At 42.1% G+C, this 12,565-nt stretch overlaps 1 protein-coding gene across 1 annotated transcript in view; it reads right to left on the bottom strand.

The window, feature by feature from the left end:
- The window catches only part of LOC131397585 (zinc finger protein 227-like), a 50,232-nt gene extending 38,066 nt beyond the window's left edge, over positions 1-12,166 (bottom strand). The window contains exons 1-7 of the mRNA XM_058530697.1: positions 12,117-12,166; positions 11,451-11,603; positions 9,273-9,345; positions 8,790-8,851; positions 7,094-7,220; positions 6,158-6,280; positions 258-2,380 (exon numbers count right to left, since the gene is read on the bottom strand). Coding sequence (XP_058386680.1) covers positions 258-2,380; positions 6,158-6,280; positions 7,094-7,220; positions 8,790-8,849 — 2,433 coding nt within the window. The 5' untranslated portion in view covers positions 8,850-8,851; positions 9,273-9,345; positions 11,451-11,603; positions 12,117-12,166. The remainder of the gene's footprint in view (positions 1-257; positions 2,381-6,157; positions 6,281-7,093; positions 7,221-8,789; positions 8,852-9,272; positions 9,346-11,450; positions 11,604-12,116) is intronic.
- Positions 12,167-12,565: the final 399 nt, after the last annotated feature.

Below are 12,565 nucleotides of genomic sequence, written 5' to 3'. Positions count from 1 at the left end.
TTCACTTTGAAAGATCATTTATATCAACTGGATCTTACCAAGAGGGTAACAGCCTATCTCCCCTGAATATGAGTTCTATTCCTGTTACTACGGTTGTACATCATCGTTTTGAGTGAGGATTTGTTAGAAAGATTCCATCTGAAGAAACCCCTTTCCACTCTCAATAACTTTATAGAGTTTATCACCAGCACGGACTCTCCAAAAACTTAGGATGTGCATCCTCACTGAAGCCATGAACACATTTATCATTTCTAAAGATTCTTGCTGGTGTGGACTTTCTGATGGTACGTAAGACGTGAACGGTGACTGAAGTCCTTACCACACACATCACATTTGTATGGTTTTTCTCCAGTGTGGACTCGCTGATGGGCTTGAAGACGTGAACTCTGACTGAAGCCCTTCCCACACTCCTCACACTTAAACAGTTTCTCTCTAGTGTGAACACTCAGATGGACTCTGAGATTTGAGGGGAGACTGAAGGCCTTCCCACACTCCTCACATTTATGGGGCTTCTCTCCTGTGTGGACCCTCTGATGATGGCGAAGATTCAAGCTCCTCCCGAAGCCTTTCCCACACTCCTCACATTTGTAAGGTTTTTCTCCGGTGTGGCCTCTCTGATGGTATATAAACTGTGAACTGTATCTGAAGCCCTTTCCACACACATCACATCTGTATGGCTTCTCCCCAGTGTGGACTCTCTGATGGGACTGAAGACCAGAGGACTGACTGAAGCCTTTACCACACTCCCCACATTTGTATGGTTTCTCTCCAGTGTGGACTCTCTGATGTACCCGAAAATCTATGGCCTGACTGAAACTCTTATCACACTCCTCACATTTATAGGGTTTCTCTCCTGAGTGGACTCTCTGATGAGCATGAAGATTTGATCTCCAACTGAAGCCCTTCCCGCACTCCTCACATTTATATGGCTTTTCTCCAGTGTGAATAACTTGATGCAGTTTCAGATTTGAACTATAACTGAAGTCCTTCCCACACACATCACATTTGTAGGGTTTCTCTCCAGTGTGGACTCTCTGATGGGTCTGCAGCTTTGATGACTGACTAAAGCCCTTCCCACACGTTTCACATTTGAATCGTCTCTCCCCAGTGTGGACATTCTGATGGACTTGAAGATTTGAAGCCTGACTGAAGCCCTTCCCACACTCCTTACATTTGTAGGGTTTCTCTCCTGTGTGAACTCTGAAATGGATATGAAGATCTGTGTTACGGGTAAAGCCTTTCCCACACGCCTCACATTTGTATGGTTTCTCTCCGGTGTGGACTCTCCGGTGGCATATTAACGGTGAATTGTGACTGAAGCCCTTCCCACAGACGTCGCATTTGTAAGGTTTCTCCCCCGTATGGATCCTCTGATGGATGTGATAATGTGCAGCCTGCGTGAAGCCCTTCCCACACTCTTCACATTTATAGGGTTTCTCACCCCTGTGGACCCTCTGATGAACACGAAGATTAACACTCCAGCCAAAGCCCTTCCCACACTCTTCACATTTGTATGGTTTTTCTTCGGTGTGGACTCTCTGATGGCACTGAAAGTTTGAGCTCTGACTAAAGCATTTCCCACACTCTTCACATTTGTAAGGCTTCTCCCCAGTGTGAGTTCTATAATGAATGATGAGACCTGTGCTGCTACTGAAGCCCTTGCCACAACTGTCACATCGATAGGCCTTCTCTCCTGTGTGATGAGACTGATGAGAGTGAAAAGAGCTCTTGTTGAAGCAATCACCAGCGTCGTGACATTTATCGAGATTCTCTCCCGGGTAAGCTCTCTGAAGAGTCTGCAGATGTGTGCTCTGACTGGAACATCTCTCTCCTGGGTGGACATGCTGATGAACTGGAAGCACTGGGCTGTAACTGAAGCCCTTCCCGCCCTCACTACATGGATGGAGTTTCTCTCCTACAGGTAAATGCTGACTGAAGCCATCACTAATGCTTTTGCCACATTCATTACATTTGTAGGGTTTCTGTTCTGTGTCAGTTTTAATATGATCACTAAGTGACCATTTCTTCATGAAGGCTTCACATACATATGGGTTATTCTTCATGTTGATTTGTTTACCTCTACTCCGATTCTGTGACTCACTCAGATATATATTCCCCCAAGAATCTTGGGTTCTCAAAATGGAAAACTCTTGGTTTTCAATGTAACTGGAGCTATCTCCTTTATGGTTTATTGTATCGTTCCCGTTTTCAGAAACCTGAATAGAGTTGCCTTGTAGTAACTGAGACCTCTTCCTCTGAAGACACCTGGTTAAATCACTTGCAACCTGTTTCCAGATTTGCCAGCAGGATAGCTCTTCATGCGAAAAGTATTTTAATGCAACTTTTTGAAGAGTCTCCATCTCATTTTGATTCTTGCTGCCTATCAGGAAAAGCAATATTCAGAGATGAGGACAAGTAAATGCTCTGTTCAGAAATATCAGGGTTTCACACTGAGGCCTTAATAAACCAGGGGATGGGTCATGTCTAGACATCATTTATCCTTTTCTTATGTTTTCCAGCAAGTGGAAGCAAAGAATGGGGTCAACAGGCTCTTATCCACTAAGTGTAAATGTGACCCATTTAGAACCACAAGTCTAACAGTTTAATATGAGAGCTGTTAGTCTGAAATCAGATGGCTGCAGGGCAATGAAGTCAATCCACATTCCAACCTACAGTGGCATCAATTAAAAGCCTACTCACCTTTTCCTCAGTGGGCTTATGATGAGTGGGATTCTACCCAATTAGGTTGCAAAAGCTCAGAGTGTAGGCAGAAAATAGTGTTCTAGGTCCTGATAGAAATTACCTTCCACGAGTAAATTTGGGAAGCTGCTGGAATGATAACATTCACTGTTCTAAACCTGGTAGTAATTCAGGTCTCTGTAAAAAGAGGTGGAAAAGGGAAAACTAATCCCGTACAACTGAGAAAGAACATGGGAGACGGAAACAGAACATAGTGCAGACTTTCAAAGACAACGCTGAAGAGGAAGAGGGAGAGTTATACACAGTGTGGAAAGCTTTCTCCCCAAAAGCTGTGCAGCCTGCCTTCTGTCATTCTCTTCAGGTCTCTGCTCAAATGTCACTCAATTGGGTGACGCCTTCCTTATCACTCAATATGAAATAACTCCTCCCCACCCCCACACACCTGTGATTCTTCCCATCTGCCTTTTCCTGCTTTATTTCCTGCCTTTTCCCCACAGCACTTATTATTTGATTTACTAGCTACTTCCTAATTTTTTCTTGTCTTTTTATACCCACTAGAACGTAAGTCATGAGGAAAACATGTACTTTGTTCTCCTCATGGCTTTATGCCCACTGTGACAGAATTTTTCAAATTGTTGGGATATATTAGTGAACTCTGAAAGCAATTCCATAAATTGTGACAAATATTAAAAACAAGAAGAAATAGGATAAAAACATGAGAAGTGTATCACAAGCAGTAAGGGTACCACTCCATGAAATGCTTATTTCAGCTGTAGACATGCACATACATTCTATTTGTGCTGGGTCAAGATGTGAAATATGTCTTATTGACAGTCATGGTTAAAAATGTATGGAAGCCACTGGCTTAAAATGTTTAAGGGGATTATCAAGTCCTTAATAATTAATTTGCTTAAATGGAAAGTTATTCTAATAATACAAACTGAAAAAGTCTCAACAGGTATGTACACATTTCTGGGTACAGTAGGCAAATCGAACGGCCCCCTAAAGACGTCCATGTCTTAATCCCTGGAATCTGCGAATAGGTTAGTGTATGTGGCAAAAGCGGCTTTAGATTTGATTAAATTAAGGATCTTGTAATGGAGAGGTTATCCTGGATTATCTGGATGGGCCCAATGTAATTATAAAGGTCCTTAGGAGAGAGAGGTGGGAGAGAACTCTCCAGATCTCACCCTATGCATCTCTCCCTCTTGCTGGTTCCAATTTGTAACCTTCCTGCTTAAGTATAGCATTTTCCTGAGTTCTGTGAGTCATTCTAGTGAATTATCGTGGGAACTCCCAAATGTGTAGCCAGCTGGTCTGAAGTGAGGGTGGCCCTGGGAACCCCAGCTGGTGTCTGGTCTTGGCGGGCAGTCTTGTGGAGGACTGTGCCCTTAACCTGTGAAGTCAGGGCTAACTTTGGGCACTTGGTACCAGAACTCACTGCCACATGTAAAAGGCCCCTCACATTGCCTGTGATATCAGCTAGTTAATACAATTAGGATGCAAATACACTGGAAAACTTATTTAGAAAATCTGTAATTTTCTTTCCTTATCATGCCTCTCTTCATCTCCACAGTATGCCAGTGCCTTTTGATTTCTGGAAATGTGCAGCCTGAAACCACTAAACAACTACCATATATAGGTCATATGATGGTTTAGGTATCAGAGGGAGGGGATGGTGGTTAGGTGGGAAGCTAGTGTATGGATGAGGCAGTTTTCACTCATATGTAGCCAACCTGAAACTGTTACATGAGAACTGATAAACTGTAATGCCTGGCACACTGGTATTGATAATTTTTGGTAACCATACATTCTGATAATTGTGAATAGCTCTTATTTTCTAAGGTTAATAAGTATAATCTCTACATATTCAAAGACATCTAAGAAATTAGTATGTTACACATTCACTGGCAGATAAGGTTCCAAAGTAATCCATCAGTCACACTGGTGTGCTCCAAGCCTCGGAGCCATGTCTAGGAGTAACAGAGGCGTGAGGCCCACTTGCCTCCATTATCTGTAAGCTTTTTGTGTTTAAGAATCCCTATAAAAACAAGCCCTTTAATTTGTGCTCCTATGACCTAGAAAGAGCATTTTAGGATAGTATTTGTACATGGATCATGGTTGCAAAATCCTGAAACACGCTGATGTTGAAAAGGTCAAAAAAAACTTTGGGAAAGGGTGGCAGAAAGTGCTACAAGGTTTATTAAGAGAGAGACTTGGGCTATTACGCAAAACTGAAAGGTGACAATACTTAGGATCACAATTCCTGAGGTTAAGTTTGCATAGGAAAATGAGACTCAGCACAGGGAGGCAAGTATCTAATGTTCCTGAATGGCTCGAATGTGAGGCAACATGTAGACATAAGAAGGAAGATGGACGAAAGAAGACGGGTGACATCCATCAGTTACTCACAGAATTCAGGGCCTAATCTATGATGTTTGTAGACAAGCTTCTCTGTTTTGTTTTTCAGGTTGAGGGAGAGTATAAAAATTTACATTCCCTAGCAATATCTAATTTTTAATTTTTAAATAGGTACAACTGAGGAATATGCAAACTAAAGGAAAAGGAAAGACAGGAGAGAAAGGAAAGGAGGTCAAAAAAGAAGGGCAAAGTGAAGAAGTGAGAGGGAGCAGGAGAAAGGAGGGTAGCGAGAGGCCAGGTGGGGAGGGAGACGGCCGGCTGGGGACATGGAAGAGGACTCTGCACGGATGGGAAAGGCTGCGACCAGAGGTTGGGAGAACCCGCGAGAAGCTCACTTCTATTCAAAGGAACAGTAATTATTTAAATAATTTATTCATTCAACAAGTATGTACTGAGCACCTATTGTGCAGAAGGCCCACTGGAGGCTCTGAGTAGACAGAGCAAATAAAACTGCCAAAACTCCTCCTTTCGTGGGGAGATAGCTGATGAACAAGTAAATAATATGTTACTACGTCAGGAGATGATCAGAGCTCAGACACAAAATAAGGCAGGGGAAATTTTAAATAGGGCAGACACAGAAGGCCTGTCTGATGAGATGAAACCTGAGCAGAGACCTGAGTGAGTAAGAGAGTGGTTGGGGGATTCCACATGGAGACAGAGAGGAGAACTAGTCAAAGGCCATGGCATAGAAGAGAACACTCCAAAGGGGCCAAGATGGCAGGAATGATCTAGGCAAGGGTAAAAGGATAGATCAACAAGAAACAGGGGGAGGAGGCCGGATCAGGTAGGGTCTTGTGTCCACTGTAATGACTCGAGTGAAATGGCAAGGCTTTGGAGGGTTTTGAGTGGAGGAATGGCATGATCTTACTTGCTTTGTAAAGAACCACTCTGGCTACCAAGCGGAGAATAGATGATAGAAGTGCAAGGGAGGAAGCACGGAGACCAGTGTGGAGGCTGTTGTCACAATCCAGGCAAGAGATGACAGCACTCGGACAAGAGCGGGAATCACGGACGTGGAGAGCAGATTATCCAGTACCTGAAAGAACAGCCACACAGTTCTCACTGGAATACCCATTTCTCTGGGTGTCTCGTTCCATCATCCAAAGCTTTTCTTCTGCCTCCAACTGGGATGCCATATCTGGTTTGAAGGGAAGATGTCCTGTGGAAAGGCGGATATATATATTTAAGATGTACACCCAGCTAAAATACATTTTTGTCCAAATTCTATAAACCTTACAGCCTTTAAAGTGATATTTTAAGAACTTTGGTGATCATGAACTGTAATAAGAAATAAATTTAGGTCATGACCTAGTTCATGCCTATATGGAGATAAAATTAGATTTAGCTAATGTCTGTTTTCATCATATTTCCCACACTCTCACACCACTCAATGCAAATGGTCAGTTTTGCTGCAATGTGAGGTCTTGATAAGGAACTCTGGCCGTTTCTATCCTTGTTCTATTTTATTCTACTTCACTGGGGAAAAAAAATGCCAGTACAATGTACTAAGTTGATTCCACGACCCACCAGTGGGTCACAACCATAATTTGAAAGACAAAGTATAGAAGCTAAGCTGCCCATTAATAATTCATTTAAAACAGGGTTTCTCAACTGAGGCAATGTTGATATTTTGGACTGGCTAATTCTTTGTTGCAGGGTTGACCCATGCATTGTAGAAAGTTTAACAGCTTCACTAGCCATTAAATGCCAGAAGCAGCCCCCTCCAGTTGTGACAATCACAACTGTCTCCAGACATTGCCAAATATCCCCAGGGGGCAAAAATCACCACTGGACAGAATTTTGCCTGAGCAAAAAAGACCAGAAAAACCTACGCCTATAGACCCAGGGATTAGAAAAACTTGTGTCTTCAAGGTCAGGGAACCATTTCAAAAGGTCTGAAGCTTTGAACAACTGTGGACACAGAGACTCTCAAGGGGGTTGAGGTTCAGTGTCAGAGGGCGCCTGTCCTCACCCACAGAGAGCAGGTTCCTGAAGTTCTCCAGCATCACGTCTCGGTACAGCTGCCTCTGGGCGGAGTCCAGCAGTCCCAGCTCCTCCTCAGTGAAGACCACAGCCACGTCCTTGAAGGTCACTGCCTCCTACAACACCAAACACACGTAACCTCAATCTTGCAACAAAGGTCCACTGGAAGGGCAGCACTGAGAAGGATAAAGAGGATTACCAAAAACACTGTTACAGATTCAGAGGGATCCAGGCAGTTGTCCCTCTCCCACTGTCTCCTCTCCGCCTCCCCCAAAGTTGGACTCAATCACTGTTTTTAATGTTTACAAAGCTCACAGGCCTGCAGCAACCCTCCAGGACAGCCGTATAGCTCTTTCGCTGTGTTTTCAAGGCGCATGCCACATCCCCCTTCTGCAGCATTCACCGCTGGTTAGGCACAGGCTGAGCTCAAATTTCAAGGTAATTAAAGGAGCCTGGGCAAATTCCTTAACCTCTCGCTATCTCAATTTCCTCTTCTCTGTAATTGCGTCTAAATCACAAGGTGTTTGAAAGGATGAGATGAGTGGATATATAGAAAGCACTTAGAACAGGGCCTGCCACATCACATCTTCAATAAATTAGAACAGTTAATATCATTATGATCTCCTTCATCCCATTCTATGACTGCATAATGTAGTACTCCTTAGAACTGATGATTTACCTTTAACCAATCAAAATAATGTATAATTAGTTACAGATCTTTACTTATAATCAACGCTGCATAGATCCTTTTACAGAGATTTTGGCCAAGAAGTAGCAAATGCAAAGTCAGAGAATACGCACTTTAAATATTTTGAAAGCATAATGGCAGATTTCCCACTCAAAAGGTTTTCCTAATTCACGTCCCTTTTTTTTATTTTTTTGTGAGGAAGATTAGCCCTGGGCTAACATCTGTGCCCATCTTCCTCTACTTTATATGGGATGCCACCACAGCATGGCTTGACAAGCAGTGCGTTGGTCCACACCTGGGATCTGAACCCGTGAACCCTGGGCCACCGAAGCGGAGTGCGGGAACTTAACTGCTACGCCACTGGGCTGGCCCCCTAATTCACATTTCATGTGAGAGAGTACAAGTGTTCCTAAATCGCTAGACTCTAGCCAAAACAGGACATAATTCTTTTTTTAAAAAAGTCTTTGACAATTTAAATGAAATAAATAAATAGAAAGGATTTATTAATGTTTGCACACATTTAGTTATTAATGATCATTATTTTCTTCATAAATTTACTTTCTGTTTTTGTGAAACTCTTATCCATTTCTTTTACTCATATTTCAATTGGGTTTTTCTTTATCTTACTAATCTTAATAAGAATTAGAGATATTAAGCCTTAATCTAATATATATAAGTATATCCCATCAATCCTAACATTGCAAATATATAGTTATGAATGCATGTGAAAAAGAATTATGGGAAAGTGCAAGGAGCTAGTCTGTAAGCAGGGTAGCAGTGTAAATTATTTTTGTCTATTTCAAAATTCTATTATTTTTTCAAAGACCGTTTTGTGAAATAATAAAGATGATAGAAAACAAAGCACACACAGCATGGCACACAATGTGCACTCAAGATCTGCTGTTTTCCACTAACCTTTCCAAGGAAGAGAAAAAAAGATGTGCGTAATCTCTGAGAAATAAAATCACATCTTAAGAGACAGAAAGGAATGCCTTACCTGAAACTTGGTCATTCTCTCCTGCTCCTTCAAGGGAAGGTCAGAGTCCTGAGAAGGCATAACTGGGGAAGGATAGAGAAGCCATGAGATGCAGGCCAGGGCTGCCATTAGACCACATGGATCTTTCTACAAATTATACAAGAGTGCTCCTATTTCTAGGCAGATGCAGCCACATACAGCTTGGGAAGCAGAACATGGACTAGATTCTAGCTACTCATTGGTCTATCAGCCAAGGGCCATTGCGCAGGGAACAAATGCAACATCCCTACTATAAGGATTTCTGATCCTGGGGATGATAGGAACTGAGAGGCATTGTAAAACGTGGGTTTAAAAAAATGGGCTCTGGAGTGAAGGGCCTAGGTTTAAATCCTGGAGATGATACTTACCATCAGTGTAACCTCGGGGACTTTAAAAAACCTTTCTGTGCCTCACTTTCCTCAGCTGCACAATGAGGACAGGGTAAGAACTGTAAATCATACCCACCTCACAGGGTTGTTCCAAGGATTAAATGAGTAGATGGAAAGTTCTAAGAACCAGGAGTCTCTTTTTCGTGTAGCTGCAAAAAGGCAAATAATATTTGGCATTCTAAACTGTATTTGCAAATATCTTTTCAAACAATGACAACAATGAAAAAGACATAAAAGGTACCCAGACTTCATTTATTATTGCTCTCCTAAGAAAGTCACCTTTAATCTCTGCAAGCCCTCATTCTGACTTAAAATTTCTTCTTATTTAATAATTTGTTGCCCAGCTAATAACATTTTATTGACACCGGTATTAGTTTTCTAAAAAGTATCATTGTGGGATCATTTACTTCATGAAGCCAGAAAAGGCTTATTGGTAAAAAGCCTTTTCTCCTACATGCATGGAGATAAAGAAAAACACATAGGAAAGGGAAAGACTCAAAATAAAAATCAAGAAACATGGAAGATAGGTTGAGAGGCCCCAACATTTGTCTAATGTGTGAGAAGAAGAGAATGGAAGAAATGGCAGAGAGATCTTATTTCAAGAGATAATTGCTGAGTTCATATACAGAAATTCTGAACAGTATAAATAAATTTACTCCTAAACAAATCATAGTGAAACTCAGGAATGCAAAGAACTAAAAAAATACGAATAAATAAAAAGAACTAAAAACAACAACAAAATCCTTACAGCTCCCAGAAAGAAATATAGTTTATCTAACAGAAATGACAACTAGATTGACAGAAACAGGGAAAGAGAACGAAGATCTAAAACAACTGGATAATATCCCCAAAACGAGGAAAGAAAATAATTGTCAGCCTTGAATTCTACACTCAACTAAATGATTATTTACATGAAGGAGAAACAAAGACATTTTAGCTGAACAAAAATGAAAGAAACTTATGAATGAATGAACCCTGAAAGAAGCAATGGCAAGAAAACATCTGTAAAAATATGTTGGTAATATCTTTGTTTAAAAAAAGCCCAAGAACCATATGATGAATTTGGAGAGTGGTTATAATAAAAAAGCAGACATATAATCTAGCCTACAGTTAAAAAAGATGGTGGTGGGGAATCATAATCAAATTTCAAGTATATTTTCAGTCTCTATATTTTGTTGAGACAGGTAATCATTTTTAAAACTTAAAATATTGGTGGTTACCAGAGGGGAAGGGGGGAGGGGGGAGGGAGGAGGGCGAAAGGGATAGTTCAGCACAAGTGTGTGGTGATGGGTTGTAATTAGTATTTGGGTGGTGAACATGATGTAATCTATGCAGGAATAGAAGTATAATGATGTACACCTGAAATTTATACAACGTTATAAACCAATGTTACTGCAATAAACAAAAAATTAAAGAAAGAAAGAAAGATTAGAGGAATATGAATGAATTTCAGGCAAATACCTTCTGAGGAAACAATACTTGAAAGAATGACAGATAATAATTAGATTCCCAGTGTGATACAATGTCAAGGCAGCAAAACTCAAATGACAGAATCTAATGAGTTCCAGGTGTTGGTTTGGTAGATTTTTTTCAGCAGGTGAAGCTGAGTTGAGGTGGCTACTGTCAATGTCAATGCCCTATCCGAACAAGTTTTAATTTAACTTTAAGCAACAAATAAATAGAATTTTGTTTAAAAAAAAAAAAAAGACACACGGGGAGGGGGGTGGGTGGTGGGCACAAGGGGTGAAGGGGTGCATTCATATGGTGACTGACAAATAATAATGTACAACTGAAACCTGACAATGTTATAAACTATTATATCAATAAAAAAAGGAAATAAATTTTTAAAATTAAAAAAATTTAAAGAAAAGATAATAAATGAAAAAAAAAAAAAGAAAAGATAATGAAGTTGAAAAGAAAAAAAAAGTTAAAAGAATAATACAAGCCCATATAATTTCCAAACCAGAGCAAATCAAAGGGAATAAACTGAACTAAAGATACGAAAGGAGAACAAAAGGAAGAAATGTAAAGGATGATACATTTAAAAATAAATATATACTTAAAATAAATATTTAAAAATACATATGTATGGGGGGTAGAAATACACACACACGTATTAACAAACAGATTAAACATTCTCAGGTTTATTCGATACATACTTGAACATCTTCCCAGTAGTAATTTACAGAGGGAAGGAAATCTGATGAACTGAAAACAGCGATGACAGAAGAAGAAGAGGCTCAGTAGTCTGTACCTGGGGCTGCGCTGTGAGAAGCCAAGCCCTCCTTCCTGCCCTCTCCGCATCCAGGGGTGAAGCAAAGGATGCGGTGGGACAGCAGGACTCTGTCTGTCTCCGGATGAACTGCTGGGGACATCCCCAGGCACTAGCGGGGTGACTCAGTCCTTCCTAGAAAAGAGATCAGTAAAAGTTCGCAACGAGCTCGGCCTCCGGAAGCAGGGCAGAAGGGCCGTGGCCTCGCTCCCAGGGTCCCGACCTCATCTCTCTCTCCACTGGGGCGTCCAGTCAAAAGGGCGCTGGTGAGGGGCTTAATTGGATCAATCGCAACAGCCAACCCAGTATCATGTGCCACCACCGTTCTAAGCTGTTGACACGCATTGCCTCATGTAACTCAAATCACCACCCTACCCGGTCGTTACTCTCTCGCTCGCTGTTTTACAGGGGAGGAAAGTAGAGCGCAGAGGTGACACACAACTCGCCATACATTGTACCGATAGCAGGAGCAGCGGCGCTTCTAAGTGGGGGACGAGAGCTGGGGGGGGATCCACACTTCCGCCCTCCGCCTCTCAGGCTCCGCCGGGGCTGCCGCTTCTCCATCCTAAGCCGGCCCTAGGTAGCGACCAGTCCCACGCTCAGGCCGAAAATGCTCGGCGGGGTCGTGGGGGCGCACGGGGGACTCACCTCCCGGACCGAACAACGGTAGAGGCCTGGCGTTCCCGAGGCGGAAGTGCCTCTGACTGCAAGGCACGCCGGCACTACACTTCCCAGAAGCCCCGACGGAACTACACTCCCCAGAAGCCCCGCGGGAACAAGCGCCTGGGCTCCTTGTTCACGGACAGAGGTCAGGAATACATTTCCCAGAATCCCCAAGAGGAGGAAGGACCACGTCCTGCTGTCTTAGAGCTTAAACAACGGTAACAAATTTCCAACTCTCGGAGTTCCCGGACTGCAATTGACAGAACCTCCTTCGTGGCTTCCTGCCATTTTGCCGGACTGAAGCAGTTCTCTGACGCCAGTAGAGTTTAGCTTTTTCTCGTTGACAAAACATAATAGCAAATATTTGAAGAGTCAGTCTTTAAAGAACGACTGTAAGAAACAGATCACGTGATCCTCTACTAATAGAACTGTAC

The sequence above is a fragment of the Diceros bicornis genome, chromosome 34, assembly GCF_020826845.1.
Source record: "Diceros bicornis minor isolate mBicDic1 chromosome 34, mDicBic1.mat.cur, whole genome shotgun sequence".
NCBI classification, from domain to species: domain Eukaryota; kingdom Metazoa; phylum Chordata; class Mammalia; order Perissodactyla; family Rhinocerotidae; genus Diceros; species Diceros bicornis.
The sequence above is the reverse complement of the archived record's forward strand: the minus strand, read 5'-3'. Positions and strand labels throughout refer to the sequence as shown.